Source organism: Neolamprologus multifasciatus, chromosome 3 (assembly GCF_963576455.1).
Source record: "Neolamprologus multifasciatus chromosome 3, fNeoMul1.2, whole genome shotgun sequence".
In the NCBI taxonomy this organism is placed as follows: domain Eukaryota; kingdom Metazoa; phylum Chordata; class Actinopteri; order Cichliformes; family Cichlidae; genus Neolamprologus; species Neolamprologus multifasciatus.
Window position 1 is genome coordinate 22733305 of NC_140441.1, and position 23267 is coordinate 22756571.

Genomic DNA, 23267 nt, shown 5'->3' on the forward strand with positions numbered 1-23267 from the left:
CCAAGACCAAAAAAGAGGTAAGGCAATGTGGTGGATTTTTGTATGATATGTGTAACTATGTAACTATATACACTATATATCTATTTGCACTAAACATATATATTTTAACTTTCATGTAGAGTCTTGAGCACAAGACATTTTGCTTCACTGAGGTTTATTAAGGTTTTACAGTAACAGGGCAGTTAATGCTGTTGAGAGTTCACCTGAATAACTCACTCTCTGTCAATGGAAAATTGTACTTAGTAGTCAGTATAATCTTTTAATGATATAAGTTTGAATATGGTAGAATACTGCATGTAATCATTTGTGTTTAGAAGTATGTAGTTGGTCTCATCCTAGGAAGTCTGTAACATTCCAGGGTGTTCTGGCTTTCACACCCACATCCTAGGAGCATGGGAAAGTTCGTACCTTGTTTTATTGTTTACGGTAGGATTAACGTAGTTATATCTGTTTCCAGTCTAAGTGCTTTTGTTTAGGTGAACTGCTGGACTTTCCAGACCAGCAGTTTTAGGGAAGTCATTTATGGGGTCACACTCTGACCACGCACACACACACACACACACACGCACACACATTTCAATGTATGGAACAAACGCTCACTGAAGTGTATAAATAAAGGACCAGGGCAGTCCTCAGGGCGGGTCTCTGAGTCTCACTCTAGGCTGCCCTTGCTAGCAAGAAAATCTGTGTGTTTCTCCTCTCTGATTCTCTGCTGAAGAAGTGTTTTAGAATATATCTCTTAACATTATTTGGTCCTTCGTAGCCGGAGCAGAAAACATCAGAACTGTTATTTGTGTCTCTGTTCCAAGATCCAGCACTGATTCCTGATGCCGTGGGGAGCCAGCACTGAAGCCTGTGCACAGCCCTCTTAGACGAGGAGAGAGCCCCAGGACGTGAATTCGGGTCTGGGCCAGTGGCCTGGTCCACGGCACTGGGATTCAGTCTGATGATCCGAACCACCAGTGAGATGTCGGAGGGTGAGAAACACTATTTTGGTATATAAAACGGCCACAAAGGTTTAAAAGTCACGTGATAAATTAGGTTGGGTTTGCCGAAAGGAACTGAATTAAATTTAGGTTTTAGAAGTAGCCATAATTACTTCGTAAAAAAAAATTAAAATAGGTTAGGATTCGCCGAAAGGAATCAAATTAAACTTAGGTTTCAGAGGTAGCCGTAATTACTTCGTAACAAGATAAAATAGGTTGAGTTCGCCAAAAGGAACTGTGTTTAGACTAGTTTTAGAGGTAGCTGAAATTACTTCGTGACAAATTAAAATACGTTTAAGCAAATGAAAACACGTTGAGACAGAGAAATTAAAATAGGTTTAAGTTCGCCAAAAGGAACTGTGTTTAGACTAGTTTTAGAGGTAGCTGAAAATACTTCGTGACAAATTAGGTTTAAGTTCACCAAAAGGAACTGTGTTTAGACTGGTTTTAGAGGTAGCTGAAAATACTTCGTGACAAATTAGGTTTAAGTTCGCCAAAAGGAACTGTGTTTAGACTGGTTTTAGGGGTAGCCGTGAAATACTTCGTGACAAATTAGCGCACAAATGTCTATATGTGTGTGTGTCTGGAAGTAAGTTGATTTTACAGCACAATAAGCTGCTGAACTACTTCCATTTATGTTTTCTTTGCTGAGGCTCAAGTACTGGTGACAAAGGAGAACGGTTGAGTTTCATCTCATAAAACTGATACCGCTTCACCGTTAGGGTGAAGCCGAAGGCCGTATCAGTAAACCACTCTGAAGTCAAGCGTGCCAGCGACGGCCCAGCAAAATCTTTGAAAATGGAGAATAAACAAGCGAAATTAACACCTGATGAGAAATGTTTAGAAAAACAACAAGCCGGTGCAGGACTAATGCAAAAGAAAGGGAGAGGAATGCATAGTGGAAGAGCAAGAGGTAGAGGCAGAGCTACACACACACCAAACAGCGGCTTTAGCACTACATGCTGGAGGTGTGGAAAAGAGGGACATTTTGTACGTGAGTGTAAGAAACAAAGAAGACAGTAACTCAGAATTGGATAGCAGCTCAGGTAAAGAGAGCAGTTCAGACTAGGAAGAACGTAATAATCCCTCACCAAGTGAAAATTAGAGATCAAAGTAGTTTAAAGTAGTTTTAAAAAGGATTGGAAACAGACCCGACTGAATAGATATAAATACAAGAGGAATAAAGTAAAATAAACAAACAAAAGGCTAAATTACAACTTATCTTTAATGTATTCATACTAATAATAGCAAGGATAACAACCTGTAAACTGGTATTAATGATGAAATAATGTTAATATGAGGAGGCACCTCAGTCAGTTATGATGTGAGGTGGATAATTGTTGAAAGTAATCTGCATTAAGCTTAGGGTTGCTCAAATTCAGTACAATGACATATGAAGTAAAATAGGTAAATATTTTAACTAATTATGTGTATAGAGGCACTTGACCTGTTTGAAAAACTGTCATCCTAATATGAGCCATTGTTGAGATATAGAGCACACCTATGAAAACAACTAATATGCTGAACCCTGTATGAAACAGCTGAAAACTACATGATGGAGAAGCTGAATTGAATATGAAACCACTGTGAGGTTGTGTTACGGTCTCTTCTGAGCTGATGAGCAAGCTACACATTATCAGATTGAGATCTGGCTAAGAACTCATAAAAGAGAGGGAAACGAAACTATGATAACTATGATAACTGGAGTGTGCAGAGTTTCCGTGAGCAGTTTTCCTGCATCTTGACTCATGTGTGTAGAGTGTTCATAGCATCAGCATCATGTTTTTGTTTATTTGTTTTGTTGGGTTGAAAATAATTAAATAAACTTGTGATCATATTTATGGAACACCATGGCACATGCCATTGGCCAAATGATTTATTTACGCAGATGAAAAAAGTGAGTGTGAATGTGTCTGACGTCACAGTGTTTTTGTGCGCTGTGTAAAAGTAATTGCCTCTGATTGTGAGAGCGGTGATTCTGCAGGTCACCAGCTATTGTAAAGAGAAAAGAAAGAAAAAAAAAGAGTGAAAAAGACACAAAATTTATACTGTAGATGACAAATAATCATAGGAAAAAGGTTTTGTGTTGATCAGCCAAGAACAACTACAATCTCATTTTCTGCTTTTAAGAAAGGACTGTTCACAAAAACAGAGAGAGAGAGAGATGTGTGTTGATTAAGCAGTGATAATAATAATGAAAATGTTTTAGTTTGTCACTTTCAGGTGACAAGCAGACCTGAATCAATTTTCCACATGCAGCGGTCGGAAGAAAGTTATAGTTTAACATCATTAGAAACATTCAGGCCAAGTTTCTGGCTAACTTATTTACAGCACCATGTGTCTCTCAAACTCACAAGCGAGCTCTCACTCCTCCCTGAAGACAAGGAATGCAGCTCCAAAGAACAATAAAATGGCAGATAAAGAGACAGCAGCAAAGTCCTGAGCAAAGAGTCCCAGCAAGCAGCAGCAGTGTGGACAAACAGCATCAGAGAAGAAGAGCAAACCCATCATCCTGCCTGATTGGATGAATGGCACTGTGTTCCCAACAAGCTGCAAATTCACTGTGCATGTGAAAAGAACGTTTGAGGAGAACTGAGGAGACTGTTGGAGTTTGACATTTGCCACTTTTGGAGAAAATGGCAAGAAGAGACAGTGAAACACAGGACAAAGCTGAAAGAGAACTGCCTGCTATTGGATTGTTGAAGTGGGAGAGGACAACAGTGAGAGTAAGTGAGAATGCTGGTGTTTAAAGTGGGAAATCAAAATTTGGGTTAGCAAACCTGGTAAAAACAAAACTGACTGCTTAAGTGGGAAAATTGTGAAGGAGTCTGAAACACTGCAAAAAGAAACATACAAAATCACACACACACAAGCAGAACGTGCATTAACCCTACTAACACTTCCAAACACAAGAGAGCTCATGAAGATTAGACAACATCTTAAGCATGTGAGTCTGTTTACCATCTTGTCCAAGTCACTTAGTGTGATGCAAAGATCAGTGGACTCATAGCACATCAGTTACAAAATGATTAAATAATAGCAGAGAAATGTGTAGGAAAGGCAGCTTTAAGAACATGTTCTGCTGGATATGCAGCTCCACAGACATGCACTAAACCTGCCTAATAACACAAACACCCATGCAATTAAAATTAGCTTGTTATCTCTCATTAGTGTTAAAATAGTGTGAATTTAACAGACACTTGTTATCAAATGCTGAATTTATCCAATGCAAAAAAAATGACTCTCTAGGTTGCAGGACAACAGTTTAACTTTCATGGGAAAAAAGATTCTGGTTTGACCAACCAGTGATCAGACAATAAATTTAGTTGTTAATATAGTAAAATGGGAGATGCTTTCTGCCTGACTGATGCAGCACAAGTAATTTACTCTATGAGGGAAATTCTATTTTTGTGATAACATTTTGAACATGCATTTCTGTTGTCCTGTCATCTTAGTGGGTTAATAGCTGATATGCAAATTAGTTGATCATTCTTAGATTAATGAAAGGTGACTGAATTCTAGCACGAGTGAATGAGATGTGTTGGAGTTTGTTGTGTGTTGAGTGGAGACTCTAAAACACTGAGTTTCCCGTTTTGATGTGCGAGTGAATCCTGTACCTAGATACACAACTCTGAATACATAAGAACAAACGTTTTTTGTGAAATAGTTGATGACATGTCACACGTTTTATGATGACGGGAAAAAAAGGAAAACTGGATAATATGGATCTGTGGCCCAAATGAGTGAAAAGCACAGACCTGGGGATTAAACTCATAAGACATTAGGGTCATGTTGTGCGTTGTGTGGCTGATGGATGATTTGGAGTGAATCTAGCTGATGATTTTTCTTTTGTTGTGAAGTTGAGCCTGCCAATTAGTATGATGGTATGATAGTTTTGTTCGATAATCTCTGTTTGAGCAGATCTGCACGATTAGAAGCACAATACGATACGTCGTCAAGAAAATTGTTACAAGTGAGTTTCTCCACATTAAAATGGGCTCAGGAGAAAGCCACTTATTTGGGACAATTAGAAAATGAGAGTCCCTGCCTAAAAAGGATTCAGCGAGGTAATCCGATCTAAAATTCTTCTTTTTTCTTTTGAAATGACGTCATTTTGCTGAGGGTGGAAATCAAATGCGGCGATAGTTTCCACTATCAGCAAAGAAAAAAAGAAAGAATGGATGAATGAATGAATAAATGGAAATAAAAACAAACTGACTGACTGGTAAAAGCTGACAAGACTTGACCACGACTCAACGTTAACCTCCACCTAGACAGGCCAAAATGGTGGATGCATTTATGTGTTTCTTTTTACAGGAGCAGAAAGATGACATCAACATCCGAGGTTGCATACCGATTTAACTTTTAAATGCCACTTTCTGTGTTTGTGAATCTACCAGGGGTGTGTTATTCATGGGTTTGTGTTGCTCACAGAGATTACTGTGAGAAAGAGTGTATACACCCGTGCAGCGCTAACATTTACATTTCTTTTCTACAGCATTACAATTCTTCATGTAACTTGATCATGTGATTTATAACAGGACAACTAGTTAATGTTTTTCTACTACAGGATTTCTGGGTTTGTGTGAAGAAACTGTGTTTATAGGTTATGAGTTGGTGATGCTGTTATACTGTGTTTCCTGTATTGAAAACTAGTGTCACTTCTTTCCACAGCTATGGATGGCTAACTTTATGGTCTTTTTATGGCACCTCTGGAACCTGTCGACCTGCGTCTGACCACAGGGATGGTCAATGTGTATTGCTAATGTTTGTTTTTCTAAGAGTACATGTAGGGGATTCAGCAGAAGCGGGAAAGTGACATGAGAAAAACAAATAAGAGATGCAGTGTTTATGGAAATAATTGTAGTTTACTGATTTGAAAAAACCTGCACATGATACTTGTCTTGCTGATGTTGAATGCTTTATTGCTCTTATGATATAGTTGTTTATAAGTGTGAAGTTTGATTTCACTTCCAGATCTTGTTTTTCAGGCCATGATGATGTGTATGCAGGCTCCTGGCGGAGCCAGTTTTTAAGCAAACTTAATATGCAAAACACACTAACATCTTTTATTGCAGGATTATAGGTCCGGGGTGGTGCTGCTCCAGAGAAGGAGATGCCCTGATGTTGCCTGGGACATGATCTAGCTAACCTTTTTCTTTAAGACAGGAATCTGGTTTTGATGAGTTGACTCATGGGAGTGTCCATGCGTCAAGAGGAGGGGTCCAGGATTAACATGAAACAATGAATTAACATTAAACTATGTTTTATATGATTTTTGCAGGGATTTGTGTGATTAACAGTTCATTCAACGGGTATTAAGCCTATGCAAGTGGTGCATCCATGTTCAGGTGAGGCTTTGATGGCCTATAAGTGAAGTTCACTGAACTAAAGAATGTGGTTTGATGATTGTTGACATGCTCTCCAAATAGAAGTTTTTCCTCCTAGCAAGGAAATACAGGTGCAGCAGTCATCTCCTGAGAAATCTTCAGAGGCCCAGTGAGAAGCGAGAACCATTCCAGGCATAGCTGACAGCCCAGGCAGTGGTTGAGGTCAAAGGTCGAGCTGGTTGGGGCCCATCATGAGATCAGACTTTGGAGCCACAGCAAGGACCACGAAACTGCGTTGGAATGAGAGCTGTGCCAAGGGGGATTTCCAGAGGCCAACGGAGGAGATTGTGGACAACAGACGGGCACCTGAAGGATGAGGGGAGCGTACCAAGCTCCATCGACAGCGCAGGAGGAGTCCGATGATGACATCATGATTCTGTGAAAAGCACAGGAACCAGAAGCTATGGTGGTGATGACAACAGTTTCCTATGAACATCCCCTAATGCTGTGTCACTGTACTGTGCATACAATGACACTCTGAAGACTGCTGGGATCATAACAGCAGTAAGATAACTGGACCCAGCACCCTTTCCACAGAGGGGTTTTTTCTGCAGTAGAAGAGTCATAAGTATTCCTATCACAGGACGAAGGCCTAAAGCGAGATGATGGGGGTTGATAGAGGCCATTTCAAGTGCTTCTGACCACTCCAACTGCCTGCAAAATAGCGGAGAGACCCTCCTGGATACATCAGAGCCACTAAAAAAAGGTTGAGGTCCCAGAGGATTCCACTTCCTCCACAGAAATCAACTAGTAGAGGAAAGTTTCACCCTCACTTGGTTGCTTCAGTGGCGAGGGGGAAGTGCTGATTGGGCGCCCGTAGGGAATTGCTCGCACTTCAACCTCCAGCCATTGGCCAACTCTAGAGTAACCAAGTAGTAGGGTGTGACGGACCTGTACGTAGCCATGGGAAGGTGGACCCTCCTGGTTACCTTGACTACGACGCTCACCTTTACAGGACAAAGACAGAATCGGCAAATACAGACTATTATGTCTGCTCTCATATGCCCAGCACGCCTTTGAGACAAATCCAGCAGGCCCAAAATCAGGACTATGTAAGTGATACAAGTGACTGGTTTTCTTGGCTTTACACTGGCTACAGGTGCTAAAAGGACAACTTATCGGAGTTGGGATATTTTTACTTTTATTTTGTGTCTTTGTAACATGTATACTGCCATGTTTAAAACTCTTGATTAACCGCATAATATTTTCCACTGTTGCTGCATATACAGCTGTGACAAGTGATGATAATGACTCCGACCTGTTGGAACATGAAGACTTTGTGTGACTAATGACGATGTGACAGAAAATGTATAACAAGGTGTTACATACTGATATCTCACTTAAATTTACACTGACAACAGGAGGGAATGTCAATGGAAAATTGTACTTAGTAGTCAGTATAATCTTTTAATGATGTAAGTTTGAATATGGTAGAATACTGCATGTAATCATTTGTGTTTAGAAGTATGTAGTTGGTCTCATCCTAGGAAGTCTGTAACATTCCAGGGTGTTCTGGCTTTCACCCCCACATCCTAGGAGCATGGGAAAGTTCGTACCTTGTTTTATTGTTTTACGGTAGGATTAACGTAGTTATATCTGTTTCCAGTCTAAGTGCTTTTGTTTAGGTGAACTGCTGGACTTTCCAGATCAGCAGTTTTAGGGAAGTCATTTATGGGGTCACACTCTGACCACACACACACACACACACACTTCAATGTATGGAACAAACGCTCACTGAAGTGTATAAATAAAGGACCAGGGCAGTCCTCGGGGCGGGTCTCTGAGTCTCACTCTAGGCTGCCCTTGCTAGCAAGAAAATCTGTGTGTTTCTCCTCTCTGATTCTCTGCTGAAGAAGTGTTTTAGAATATATCTCTTAACACTCTCCAGCTCCGGTAACTAACCTTCCCTAAAACACACTTAACATCTTTCATGCAGCACAACCAAAACAGTAACATTGTAACAGAGATCCTGAACACATCACGATAAAATACGATATAATCACACACACACACACACACACACACACACACACACACACACACGCACATACTGTGTTTTAAGAACCTATGATTGTGAAGATTTAAAAATAAGGATTAATGTGTGACCTTTGACCATGTTGTGACCTATTGTCAGAAGGCAAAGCAAAGGGTTAACCTAAGGGTGTCCCTTTGGGCTGGGCCCTCAGCCAGAGCCCTGCCCATACCCACGGGTAGGGGTCCACTCCTGCTAAACAGGTGAAAAATATTTTTAAGAGTGACAGGACTTAGTGCCGCTGAATCTTTGATTGTATTTATTTTTTTGCTGCGTTTTACTTGCAGCTATTTGTAAAAGAGTGTAAACACAAAATAATATTTTATTTTATATGCTGGAATATACTGAAAATAGGACCACCACCTGCAGGAGGCACCGTAGGGGTCGGGTATATTTTGTGCCAGGCGGTGGCCAGGCGGTGGCCAGGAGCGGAGGCCCCGGCTACCAACACTAGCAATTGGGACATGGAATGTCACCTCTCTGGTGGGGAAAGAGCCCCAGTTAGTGCATGAGGTTGAAAGGTACTGGCTAAAGACAGTCAGGCTCACCTGAACGCACGGCTTGAGCTCTGGAACCAGTGTCCTGGAGAGGGCTGGACTCTGTCTCAGCCTAGAGTTGCCCTTGGCGAGAGGCGACCGGCTGGGGTGGGTATCCTAGTATCCCCTCAGCTTGCTGCCTGTATGTTGGTGTGTCTCCCAGTGAATGAGAAGGTTTGTTCCCTATGTCTTCAGGTCAAGGAAAAGGTTGTGACCATTGTCTGCGCTTATGTGCCAAGTGGCAGTTCAGAGTACCCAGCCTTCATGGAATCCCTGGTCCCTGGCTGGGTTACTTGAGGATGCTCCACCTGGGGAGTCTGTTGTACTACTGGGAGACTTCAATGCTCATGTGGGCAAAGACAGTGAGACTTGAAGGGGCATGGTTGTGAGAAACGGCCTCCTGGATCTAAACCAAAGTGGTATTTTGTTGTTGGACTTCTGTGCAAACCACAGTTTGGCCATAACGTTATTCACATGATTTTATTGTACAATGCTTATGTGCCACTGGGTTTTAGCATGTATCAATGTCTCACACATTCATGCTATTGAAAAGCCGGGTGATTATATCTCAGGAAGTTGTGGGACAAAGCCCAAAGGTGTGAAACAGCTACAGTATGTACTGCCTTTTGTTCTTGTAGGAGGTATTTAAACCCAGGACCATGCTGGGCTCAGAAGAGACGCTGCTGATCGACTGCCCCGGCGATGACTTCTCTCACCAAGCTTGGGTTTTTGTTCTTTTTTGGTTAATGATGTTAGCTACCGTTCACTGTTTGTCTGCAGGCTTTATTAAATGGAAACTTCTACAACATTTGAACATAAGAGTGTCCATAATTGCACGTTTCACCAGGACGCTGCAGGTCGGAGGTCAATGATTGATTTTGTAATCGTATCATCAGACCTGCGGCCATATACTCTGAACACTCGGGTAAAGAGAGGGGCTGAGCTGTTAACTGATCAGCACGACTCACCTCCCTCCAGGTGCAAGGTCACTGAGGTAGCCACTCCTTGGTGGTAGAGCCCCTCGGTTGGATGAGGTTTGCCCTGAGTTCCTAAGGCTCTGGATGTTGCTGTCTTGGTTGACATGTCTCTGCAATGTTGCATGAAGACCAGGGGTGGTACCTCTGGATTGCCAGACCAGGTTGGTGGTTCCCATCTTTAAGAAGGGGAACCGGAGGGTCTGTTCCAACTACAGGGGGATCACACTCCTCCTCCTTGGTCTGCATAGCCAGCAATAAGTTGGGCTCGTTCCCAGTAGGTGATGGGCTCCACCAGGGTTGCCCTTTGTCACCGATTTTGTTCATAAATTTTATGGACACAATTTCAATTAGCCAAGTGGCGGAAGCCTTTCACTTGGGTGGACTTAGGGTCGAGTACCCAGTCAGGGTCAGGGGTGAGTTCCTGCCCCAAGTCCACTGACGGATTGGTGCTGTGGCTACCGTGAAGCGGACGCTGTAACCGTCTGTTGTGGTGAAGAGAGAGCTGAGTGTAAAATCAATCTACGTCCCTACCCTCACCTATGGTCACAAGCTGTGGGTAGTGACTGAAAGGACAAGATCACGGATGCAAGCGGCAGAAATGGGCTTCCTCTGAAGGGTGGCTGGCCTCTCCCTTAGAGATAGGTTGAGAAATTCAGCCATCCAGGGGGGGCCCAGAGTAGATCTGCTGCACTACCACATTGAAAGGATCCAGTTGAAGTGGTTCGGACATCTGATAAGAATATCTCTTGGGTGCTTCCTGGGTGAGGTGTTCTAGACATGTTCCACCGGGAGGAGGCCCTGCGGCAGATCCAGGAAATGCTGGAGAGATTATATCTTTCGGCTGGCCTTGGCATGCCTTGGTGTTCCCCCGAACGAACTGGTTTCGGTGGCAGGAGAAAGGGAGGTCTGGGCTTCTCTGCTAGGCTGTTGCCCCCACTACCCAGCCCCGGATAAGAGGAAGATGGATGGATGGAATAATGGATGGATGGATGGGTGGGTAGATGGAGAAAAAAATTAATTGTACTACCAATAACATTACTTTCATCTTACTCTGTAAAATGACTTCAAACAAATTATCTCATGATTACCAGTTAACAATTTAAACCTGAAGAGACAGCTCCCCACACCAACACAAATCCCTATCCTAATCAGGACACACATAGGATCTTTCTCTTAGTATTTAGGTATGAACACAAAGCCAACTGCACATAACAAAGATGAAAACCAGCACATAGAGACACTTCAAAGCAATTGCCAAGGTGATTCTACTGTAGAAACATAAACGAGTATAAATTAAGGTTACAGCCTGACTGCTCATCTGTATGTTAACTGATGAAGTTTAGCGGCAGCTGACTTCACCGCAGCTCACAAATGATGGCTCACTTGACCGTCGTCCTGGGATCAGCATTCACTCACTCACTCACTCACTCACACTGTGTTTTTGGCTAGCTTAGCATTAGCATGCTATCTGCGCAGGTGCTTGCAAAGGGCCAAAATTGTGTTAGCAGGATACTGCAGTTGTTTCTTTCCTGGATGCAGTTTGCATTTTACCATGACACTCTTGTCCTTTTATTAAATAAAAGTAAAACTTTTCCATAGCCATGCAGTAAACTGCCTTGCTAGTTTCCTCCTCCGACAACTGAAATCCGCTGATTGTGGCCCAAGTGCAAGAACTGATAATGATTGATAGGTACGTCATAATTAGCATTACATATTTGTTTTATCCTTTACTGCACACAGTTATGCAGTTTTGGAAGTAGTCTGTAACACTCTGATACTAACAGACACAAGACAAGACCCTTCTCAGGAATGTGGATGCGGTTATGATACCTAAAAGAAAACGGGGCCATAAATTTGGTGTTATGAAATGCACTCTTCCCTGGATCTCTAATTCTGCAGGCCTAACCAGAGGACAAGAGATGACTGCCATGGGGATGGAAGTGTTGCCTGCAATAGTGTCATTTCCATATAGGGAAATGTCCAGAAAGTTGCAGAAGAAGAAACATGAGCTGATGTCAGACATAAGGTCACCCTTAACTGATTCTACCAGTCATGTTACCATTCTGTTTCTGTGACCCACACTAAGTGTTTAATGCCTGGGTGTGGTGCTCTTGTGGTGCTGCTGTTCATTGGCCTTGTTTGACACCTGCGCCCAGTCAGCAATCACCTCTCTGAGGTTATATAAGCTGGGGATGAACTGTGTGTGAGGTGGTTTTTCCCCTGTGGCTCTACACCATTTCTCCTAGGCACTGGAAAGTCTTCTTTGCATGTTTGTCATGCCAGTGGTGAGGGGTTACGTTGAGTGCGTAGATGGGCTGGTGGGCCCCAGAAGTGTCTCCCCGTGGTGAGAAGTGCCTTCTTTATTTGTTTGGTAGTTTTTGATAAAACAGCGTTGCCAGCTCTTTAGATTAAGATTATTTGTAATAATACCATATTATGTACTGAAGACCTCTGTTTGGTTTCCTTTTCATTCCGTTATGAACACATTTGTTACCGGTCCCCACACTTACACCCCTAGACCTGGGGACGTAACAATGTGGGGCCTCATCCTGGGTGCAAAGCTACTGACCTGGCTTTGATGCGTAAACTAATGCTTATAGAGGAATTTAAGAACTGCATTTCGGAGTGCATTGAAGTATATCTTAATGAACAAAAGGTTTCCTCGCTACAGCAGGCTGTGATTATGGCTTATGAGTTTGCGCTTGTCCATAAAACTAGTGTCAGTAAGTATGACCGACGCAATCCCCCAGTGAAGGCTAGCGAGGTGACCATTCTGTGTGATACTGGTGGCTCACAGTCCCTCATACTAGCTAGTGTGCTCGCATTTGATGAGAAGTCTGACTATGACACTAGCATCATCGTAAAAGCTGATGGGATGAGTTTTGTGCCTGCTCCCCTCCATTGTATTTGGGTACAGAGCGAGCTGGCGGGCGGCTTTTTTTCTGTGGCTGTGCGCCCTTGTTTCCCGATTAATGGGGTGGATTTTATAATGGGAGATAAAATAGCAGGTCGGAAAGTTTATCCTACCCCTGAGGTGACCAACAATCCTGTTGTAGAACCTGTTTTGGATGCCCTGAGCCAGCAACAGCTGAATGTGTTTCCTGCGAGCGTTCTGACTCCTTCACGCACCCAGCAACAAGGTGGGGGTGGGGTTGATTTGTCAGGATCCGTTATTGGCTCTATTCTAGAGAAGGATGTGATGCCCTGTACTGATGAAGGGCTCAAAGTGTGGTTGAGCCAACTCCTGAGTCTGAAGTTCCCTTTCTGCTCTCTCGGGAAGCACTTGTGAAGGCTCAGAGAGACCTTCATTACTTTAGTGTTTTACAGCTGCAGCTCGTACAAACTCCAAAACACTTACAAATTCCAAATAGCACGTACAAACGCCAAAACACGTAACCCCCCCCCCCCCAAAAAAAAAAAAAAAAAAAAAAACACTTACAAACTCCAAAACACTTACAAATTCCAAAGCACATACAAACTCCAAAACACAACGGAAGTGCTCCAGGACGCTAGCGGCAGTGTTGAGCTTTTGTTACCTAATGGCTACACAAGCCAGGAAGTACCAACGACCGGATTTGGTGTGTGGTAATAATAGGTAAATTAACATTTTTTAAAAATTATTTGAATATATATATGTGATAGTTCTATCCTTGCAGATATTTTCTGTCGGTATCCAACTCCATGTGTTTGCAACAGACTTGCCATTAATTTTGCAAATTGAGCTCAACACTAGCGTCCTGGAGCACTTCCGTTGTGTTTTGGAGTTTGCACATGCTTCGGAGCTTGTACGTGCTTTGCAGTTTGTACGTGCTTTGGAGTTTGTAAGAGTTTTGGAGTTTGTACGTGTTTTGGAGTTTGTACGTGCTTTGGAGTTTGCACGTTCTTTGCAGTTTGTATGTGCTTTTTGAAGTTTGTACGTGTTTTGGAGTTTGTACCTGCTTTGTCCCTAGGGGCCACCGTAGTGGGGAGGAAGAAGCAAACATTTTTCATTTGGGAAGGTTTATTGATGAGCAAGTGGACCCCAAGGCCTGGAGAAGACTGAAGTACAGTGCGGCAGATAGTAGTTCCGACTAGTCTGCGGCAGCATGTGCTACAGTTAGCACATGATCATTCACGGTCAGATCATTTGGGTGTCACCAAAACGTATGACCGTATACTGCAGCATTTCTTTTACCTGGCAATGAAAGCAGATATAGTGCGGTTTTGTAACACCTGTCACACTTGCCAGCTTGTGGGTAAAGCCAACCAGGTGGTGCCCACCTCCCCACTATTTCCTGTCCCTGCTGTTGGTGAACCATTTGAGCATATCCTGGTAGACTGCATTGGCCCCTTACCAAAGACGTGGGCAAGGAATCAGTTCTTGTTGACCATAATGTGCGTATCCACTCAATTTCCTGAAGCAATTCCGCTGCGGAGAATCACCACAGCAAGCATTACCAAAGCACTAGTCAAATTCTTTACCACCTTTGGCCTCCCGAAAATTGTGCAGACATATCGGGGTACTAATTTCTTGTCCAGGGATATTAAATGGACTTTACAGTCCCTTGGGGTTTCTCTAACTTCTGTGTCTAGTGCTTAACACCCAGAGTCACAAGGTGCACTTGAGCGGTGGCATCAAAGACTCAGGGATGTTGAGTAAATATTGCCATGATACAGGAAAAAGTTGGGCTGAAGGTGTCCCTTTTGTAATGTTCGATATATGTGATGCGAAGCAGGAGTCCTTGGGGTTCAGCCCAGCTACCCTCGTGTTTGGCCGTGATGTCCGGGGTCCAATCAAAGTGCTGAAGGAGTGTTTTCTCAGCGGTTGTGTGCCTAAAACTGAAATGGTGGAGTTAGGGACAACATGTAAGGACCGGTGGCAATGTGCTACTTTGTTAGCAAAAGAGGCTTTCTGTGTATCCCAGGCTAACATGAAGAGATGGTTTGATCAGAAAGCAGTGGAAAAAATTTCAGCCTAGGGACAAAGTTTTCGTGTTGTTGCCCGTGCCTAGCTTGGCCCTCATGGCCCATTTCTCAGGACCCTATATAATAGTAAAGAAAGTATCTGACACAAATTATATCCTCAAAACCCTGGAACGCAGGAGAAAGACTCGCCTATGTCAATTTTAACATGCTGAAATGATACCATAACAGAGAAACCCATGTGATAGAACAGGCAGACACCGCTGGGACAGCTGTCTCCAGTTCAGTGCCTGCTACCCTGCTAAATGTAGAGGTCAAGGCGGAGAACGGTCTGTGTACACTTTCCAGGGGTGAGCAATGTGGGCTCTTGTCAAATTCGTTTTTTTTTTTAGCCAAGGCCGAGACCCACCTGTCTCACCTTCCTTCTTCCCAGTGTAGAAATGTACTTGACTTATTGTGCTTTCATCCTTCTCTCTTTAGTGATGTACCCTCCCATACCAATGTTTGTGAGCATGACATTGATGTTGGTGACGCAGTCCCAATCAACCAGCATGCATACCACTGCCCCGTTGCCAAACGCGACCTGATGAAAAAAGAAGTTGAGTACTTAGTAGAAAACAACTTGGCACAACCTATTTGTAGCCCCTGGAGCTCCCCATGTCTACTGACACCTAAGTCTGATGGAACACCCAGTTTCTGCACGGATTATCAGAAGGTAAATGCTGTAACGGTCTCTGACTCATTTCCGCTTCCTCGTATGGAAGACTGCATCAACAGCATAGGCTGTTGATGCAGTCTAGCCTCTTATTACCAGGCTAGATCTCCTTAAAGGTTACTGGCAGGTGCCTCTGACCTCCAGGGCTTCAGATATGTCTGCATTTCTCACCCCTGACCACTTCAGACAATATACAGTAATTAAACAATATCCCACTATTAAAGAAAGTAGAAGGCAATCTAGCTAGATGGAAATGTCTACCCATATCACTCATGGGAAGGGTTGCCGCTATAAAAATCATGGTCTTACCAAAAATAAATAATTTATTCTCAATGATCCTGACTAAACCACCACAAGATTGGTTCAGATCTCTAGATTCATATATGTCTAAATTCCTTTGGAAAGATAAACCCCCCGCGTATAAGCTTAAAAACCCAACAAAAGACCATGGATAAAGGAGGATTAGATCTACCTAACTTTCAGCACTATTTCTTAGCAACCAGGCTGAATTTATCTCAGGATGGCTAAAACAATCTTAGATGAACCTTGGCTAGATGTAGAACAAGCACTTTGCAATAATCTAGAGATTTCAGACCTACCATTTATCAGCTCAAACATCAAACGACATGAATGCTTTAAAAGCGTCAACATAAGCATGGTGGGCGTTTCTAAAATTGACAGAGTCGTCATTAATCCCATGCAAACGGACACCTATCTGGAACAACCCTGACATATTACAAAACAATAATATGATAAACTTTCCAGATTGGAGTTGTAAAGGAATCAAATACTTAGAACATATATTAGAAAGAACAGGATTTATTCAATTTGACAGACTAGTTACACAATATGGGATCAACAAGAAAAGATTTTTAGAATATCAACAAATTAAATCCACAGTAAAAAAGAAATTTAAACCCGGTTAAGTTGAACTACAAACACCATCAAGTGTGGTACAATTTCTTACTCTTAAAATCCCCAAATTACTTTCCAAAATATACAGAAGGCCTTCTAAAACAGATGAATCAATTTCACTTCCTTTTGCAAAATAGGAAGCGGATTTGTCAGTAAACTTAGACCAAAACGTCTGGTCTCAGGTATGCATAAAAACCTTTCGTTTAATTGATCATCTCAAATCCCAGTATTCAATTAATTCAATACAAAATATTACATAGAGTACACTATACAGGTCATCGGATGTGCAAGATGGGCTTTATGTCCTCCAACAACTGCTCACACTGTCAGGAAAATACACCGGCCCGGACTCTGTGGTGCCGGGCGGTGCTGCTGCTGTGGCCAGCGGGGGAGCTGGCCCCAGGAAGGGGCCACTTCTCCCTTCCTTCCTTCCCTCCCCATCCCCATCTGCCTCCCTCTTCCTGCTCCACCACAATCACCAACACACGCAGGGCCTTGGGGTTTTCAGGTATGCGCTAACCCTACTGCTCTCTTGCAGGTAGCTCCATGCCCTCCTGGGTTTTAAATGCACCTTAGGAAACACATGCACTACATACTACATATACTACACTACATATAAGCGGATGGAGGGGGGGTTTGGAGTCTTCACACACCCCGTTCTCTGTTGCTTGTCGGGGCGGGGGGGGGGGCTTGGAGGAGGAGTTGGGCATCCGATTGGGCTCTGGAATGTGGAGCTTCCCTGCTACTGTGGAGTCAGGGGCAGTCTGCTTGTCTCCACCCCAGGAAAGAGGGAAACACCTCCTGCGTCTGGGTGCAGTTTCCTTCTCTAGGGGCAAGGGTACCTAGACCTGGGGTATAGAGTACGTTTGGGGAGTGTGATTGTGTGTACAGTGTCTATTTATGTCTGTCTCCACATTGGGTGACTGCTCAGTATTTGCATATGTGTGCATGGTGGTGGGAATGGATGTTCATATCTGTGTGTGACTGTTTGTCTTGTCTATATGTCAGGTCGGTTATTAAGTGCCACCTTTCTAGGGACATCTCAGGCCCTCCATAGTATAGAGGCCTATCTTCCCCCACCACTCCCCCTGCCGGTGGCTAACGCCCTCAGACATCGTTTGATTAGTGGTTCTTGGTGTCCGGGGCTGGGCGTTCAGGTATGCCATGGCTCACTCCCGGTGGCTGCTTAGCGCCTGTGGCTCTGTTGGGGGGGGGGGGGGGTGTTGGCCTCTGGGCCTGGGGCTTGGTCCACTCTGGCACAGCTGGCTGCCGGCAGAGCTCACCGTCACTGCAACCTCTGGCTTCGGCTCCGCGGCTCCTGGGTGACCCCTTATCTGGGGCTCTCCTCAGCTCTTTCCTGGAGAGTAGCACGGTTGCCCCTCCGTTGGTCTTCCTTGGACTCTTGCGCTCTGGGGGTCTCCTCCATACCTGCTTGATGCCCTGGGGGACTGCGCTGTGGCTCCCGACACCCTCTAGCAGATTGTTACATGAAGGAACCTTTTGAATACAAGTGGGCTCATGCTCACAGGTGTACACACGGGTAGTTACAGATACAAACACATTGTGCGCTGTCGATCTCACGTGCTGCACAATAATATTCAATATTTAGTATTTAATGTTATATACACATAGATTATCGTGATGATTGTGTTTATTATATTTCTCTTTTTTGCTTGTTTTCTCTTTTTTTCTCAACAGGTGATCCAGGTGATTGATATACATATATGTGTGTATTCCCCCCCCCCTTTTCTGTGCCCTTTACCATGTTCCTCTTCCCCATTGTATTTCTTTCCCTTCCTCTCTTTCTTTCTCCTTTTCCTTTCCCCCAGTCATGTGTGTCCCGTATGTAACAACTGAAAATAAAATAAAATGAACAATAAAAACAAAGGTCAATCAAATGGACCAATACGACAAGGCCGGGATGGTCCCCTTGATAAAGTAAATTCGTTGGACATCTTTCTTGGCGTTTAGACAATAATTTTGATGGCAAAAGAACAATACGGGATAGGCGGCAAAAAAAAAAAAAATAAAAAATACAGTAATGGCCTTTGGCATGAAAAATGCCCCAGCTACCTTTCAACGTTTAATGCAGCTGGTGTTGGGACATGTGTCCCAGTGCAATGTGTATCTAGATGATCTAGTGGTATGCACATACACATGGGCATATCATATGTCCCTCCTGAGGACAGTGTTTCAGTGGCTAGCTGAGGCCACGTTGTCCCTCAATCTCGCTAAAAGCGAGTTTGGTAAGGCAGCAGTCACATACCTAGGTAAGCAGGTTGAGTTTGGACAGGTCTGCCTGGTGGAGGCGAAGATTGCTATTCCCCCATTCATGATGGGGGAATATATTTTAAGTGAGCAGTGTGCTGCCTGCTGTGCTAAAATCAGTGCATGGCATTCTCACGGGAACATCGATATGACCCACGAATTAGATTCATACATCACCGTTAGTTTGTTTGATGCTGCCACCACCACTTTCATGTGCTAGTGCTTAAAAACCCTGGATTAACTTAGAGAGCTGATACCCAGCTTTGTGTGGCCATTTATCCTTGTGTCAGTGTTAGGGTCAGTGAATCTAGATAACAGAAAGATATCTTGGATATGCTGACCTTGCTCCTTGGTAAACAGGGCTCTGAGACAGCAACTAGACTGCCTGTTTACCCTCATGACTAATATTCACAATGAAAATATTAGTCAAATATCGCTTGGAAGTCACAGTGTGTTTTCAGTTACCTACCACGGCCACTATCTGGAGAAGAAGAGGAGAACACCCGAAACCCCATTTATTGTACATAGATCTGTTGCTTGTTTTCACCACACTGTAAATAAACCCACTCTATATCTTCAACGAGCTCTGCAGTCAAGTCCGCTCATTCCCACACCCTGACAGACACTGCAAATTTAAAAATTTATGTGTAATATCTTTATTTATTTTAAAGTTTTTTAAACAGATATTGGATCTATACATGATCTATACATGTTTTTTTTTTCATTCATATTGTGAAAACTCAAACACTATTAGGAAGTTTATAGTGTAAAAGAGTAAAAGAGACAAATAACATTAAACATTATGTGGACTTTAAATGTTGGTACTCTTTTGTGCTCTATTTAAATAATTTTTTTGAAATACAACATAAATAGCATTAAATCAGTTGAAAGTTTAGTTTAAACAAGTCAGATTTATTATGACCTTAATAAAATCAAAAACAATCATGTGGTTTACATTGGTCAGTAATGAATACAGAGCATTAGTTTTAGTGAAGCGGGGGGTGGTGGGTGGGGTTCTGGAGCCTATTCCAGCTACCACAGGGCAAGAGGCAGGGTACACTATGCACAGGTCACCAATCTGTCACAGGGCTAACACATAGAGACAGACAAACATTCACATCCCACTCACTACATGTCTTTGGAATGTGGGTGTAAGCCGGAGTACCCAGCGAGAACCCACACAAACTTGGGGAGAACATGCAAACTCCATACAGAAGCCAGGTGGTGGAATCAATCTCAGGACCTTCTTGCAAAAAAGTTTAATCACCTTGTCAATGTTTCTTTTTTTTTAATGTCCACAACTTAATTTTTTTCTACTTTTCTTGAATGCAACTTTTTTGTTCATCAGATCTAGTCTTTCCAACCTTTATTTTTTTTTTAAAGAACTTTTTCTCTTCTGTTATTCACTATACTCTTAACATTGTTCTGTTTGTCTACATGGTAATAATCAGTATCTACTGCCCCCTCACCATCAGTATTTACCAAAATGATGTCTTGATTCCATTTTCTGCAGCATTTACTCAAAAGTTAAATCAAAAATTAACAAAAGCATAAAGTGTCATACATTCATTTACGGAAAAACCAAGTATGTTCATCAGAAACGTTTCCCTTCTTACTTTTTCCTGTAGAACAGAAGATAAGCACTGCTGGATCTAGTGAGAATAATTAAAAAAAAAAGGTAAGATCATTTTGTATTTCATTTTGTATTTATGTTTGATGAGGGAAACACAGACGAAGACTTACAGCTTGAATAGCGGGTTTGGAAGCTGTTAATGAAAAAAAAAAAATTACAAGCTGTTACAGCCGAAGTGTATATTAACACTATATAATGCTATTAACACTGACTTTTGATAACAAACGTTAATCAGTCTTACCAGTCTGACATAGGTATCATCAAAGTTGTACCATCTATCATCATCCTGAGGCTTGACTGTTACGGTGTAATGTCCAGATCTCAGTTCACCAAAGTGCTCCACAAAAGCATACAGCTCATAGGTCTGATTCTGATAACAGATTAAACAAAGATAGAAGTCAGTATGAGGAATGACAAAATAAAAAGTTATTATAAAATAAATAAATATTCATTATACCTCTGGTGTCTGTAGGGTGTCAGGAATGTTCACTGTTTGTTTTATTTTCGCATATTGCCGGGATTGATAGTTAAACTTAAATCTCTTCAACAGCAGAGTCAAAACTTCTGGATGATTACAGATTTCAAATTTCTAATTGAAACAGAAACAGAATATCCTTCAGCACTTTTGACAAAAAAGCTGTAACTGTGTGCAAGATTGAAATAAAAAAACAATGTGATGATTTGTAATACATCTGAAAAATAAAATTTGAAAAATAGCTGCTGGATAACATAAACAATTATAATTGTTTTGATCAATAATGAGATCACCACTGCTCACAGGCTTTGTCATAATACAGAATTTACTGGACAACATAGAGTTGTTAGGGCCTGTGTGTGGATGCGAGGAAGAGGTGACCCAAACACAGGACTCGTTGATTAGTGAAGGATTACCAAGGTGTTTATTGTAGGTTAGATGAACAGAACATGAATGAATATTGATTGACTGGCTGGCTAACTGAATGGCTGACTGAACTGAAAACACACACGGAAACAGCAGTGACAACATCAGTGACAAGACGGTGAACAAGTGGAAACTGAAGATTTAAATACACAGACTGATGAGGATGATAATGAGAGACCGGTGAGTACACAGCTGAACATAATCTGGCCAATGACACATGAAACAAACTGGCACGGGGAATACGGGAAATGAGAACGAGTGAGAAATAAACTGAACATGAATGAACTGAAAATACTGGGTGAACCACCCAGGAACCCTGACAAGAGCATGAATTGGAAACCATAGAGACTAGAGCACTTGGTCTACTCAGTATCCAAATGTTTCGAGTGCAGTGAAAGAAAGAGGTGATCTGACAAATGAAAAACATGTTTGTGATATTAAATTTAAAATTAGCAAATATTCCAACATCATTATAAAATTTCATATGTTGTATTATTAAATGTGGATTTTTTAAGGAATTACAAATGGTTTTATTTTATTTTTATTTGCATTGTGCTTGGCATCCATACTTTTTATGAGCAGAATTTTTAAAATCTAGACAATAGAGGAATACAGTGGATTCAGAAAATCTGTGCAGGACTCCAAACATGACCGTATATGTTAAACGTCACAGAACCTGTCATGAAAATGAAATCATGAAAATAAATTTTAAAATTGGCAAGACCCAAGTTATTGTTCATGTCATTGTAATAACCATGACAATCTCATACGTTGTAGAAACAACAGCAACCCAGGAGCTTCAAATGTTCAACTGGAATACACAATATTAAGAACAGATTTTATTTTTAGGTTTCCGTCTCTATGACTTTAGTGACTGTGCTCTGGACTGAGGAAGACACCTGAGATGTATTTGGATTATTACAATGATCTTACTGCCAACTGTAGATAGAGAATTAAGCTGTGGCAAAGAATAGATCCAAGATTTTGTATTTCAATAATCAGAGCTTTTCCCTGCAAGCTATTTTTTTAAAAAGTGGCACCTCAAGTGAAACTGGCTGAAAAACAGGAAGGCTCTGAAAAACAAGGCTGGAGAACTTAGACCTGATGAAGCAGCAGATTCTTAAGAGTCTAGGAACACAGAGGGTACAGTAAAGTCACAGTAAAGTTCTTCTGTCTGATGTTCCTGTTGATAAGACTCTGGTAGAAGTTCAAGTAGAAGACTGCAGGGATGAACTCAAAGACATCAACATCCATCATCAGTAGTAACATGAAGTTTTTATTGGAGAGCCCAAGAAAAGAGGGAGTGATCTTCACAGACTAAAAGACCAAAGAGTGTCTCTACAGTAAAACTATCTGAATCACGTCTCACTCTGTGTCCACTGGGGTTTATGAATACTGAAGTAGTAAACCAGTTTTCTCCTTCCAAACAATACAGGATTTTGGAAATATATCTTCACATAAATGAATGTATGCAAGTGAGGCGCATGGGAAAATAAATATTCACTTGAAGAGTGAAAGTATGAAAATCTTTACTCACTTTGTTACCCACTAATCTACACAGTGAGTCACAATATAAAAAAAATCTAAATTCTCTCTTTTGCAAAGGTAGGCAGTATAATATATAAATACAATAACTCATAACTTACAACTGCAGCATTGGTTTTATTCTCACACTGGTCACAGTAGAGCTGGTTTGATCCACTGGCATCTGATTCACTGAAATATTTGGCAATGGCATCCTCCTGAAAAATGCATTCATGTCACTTGGTGCTGAAACTTGTTAACACATCATATAAACAGGTCATTTACACACATCAAAGCATACTACCAGTATCCTTGAATGTATGAAATATTTCCCACAGTCTGGTGCATGTGTTCATGTGAACAGTGTTTCACTTACAGGATAAGATTTCTGACCAAAAACAGTAATTTTGTGCAAACATGCCACGGTTAGTCTAAAATAATATATTTTAGCTGAGTTTGAATTAAAGATGGAAAATGGGAAGATATCA

At 42.0% G+C, this 23267-nt stretch overlaps 1 protein-coding gene and 1 long non-coding RNA gene across 2 annotated transcripts in view; both read right to left on the reverse strand.

Moving 5' to 3' along the window:
• Positions 1 to 23267, reverse strand: part of LOC146522036 (uncharacterized) — a 196608-nt gene that overhangs the window by 134373 nt on the left and 38968 nt on the right. The gene's annotated exons all lie outside the window — the stretch shown is intronic.
• LOC146522043 (uncharacterized) overlaps positions 19511 to 23267 on the reverse strand; it is a 30560-nt gene continuing 26803 nt past the window's right edge. Inside the window, exons 16-18 of the mRNA XM_085147650.1 lie at positions 22902 to 22997; positions 20812 to 20943; positions 19511 to 20724 (exon numbers count right to left, since the gene is read on the reverse strand). Coding sequence (XP_085003776.1) covers positions 20509 to 20724; positions 20812 to 20943; positions 22902 to 22997 — 444 coding nt within the window. The 3' untranslated portion in view covers positions 19511 to 20508. The remainder of the gene's footprint in view (positions 20725 to 20811; positions 20944 to 22901; positions 22998 to 23267) is intronic.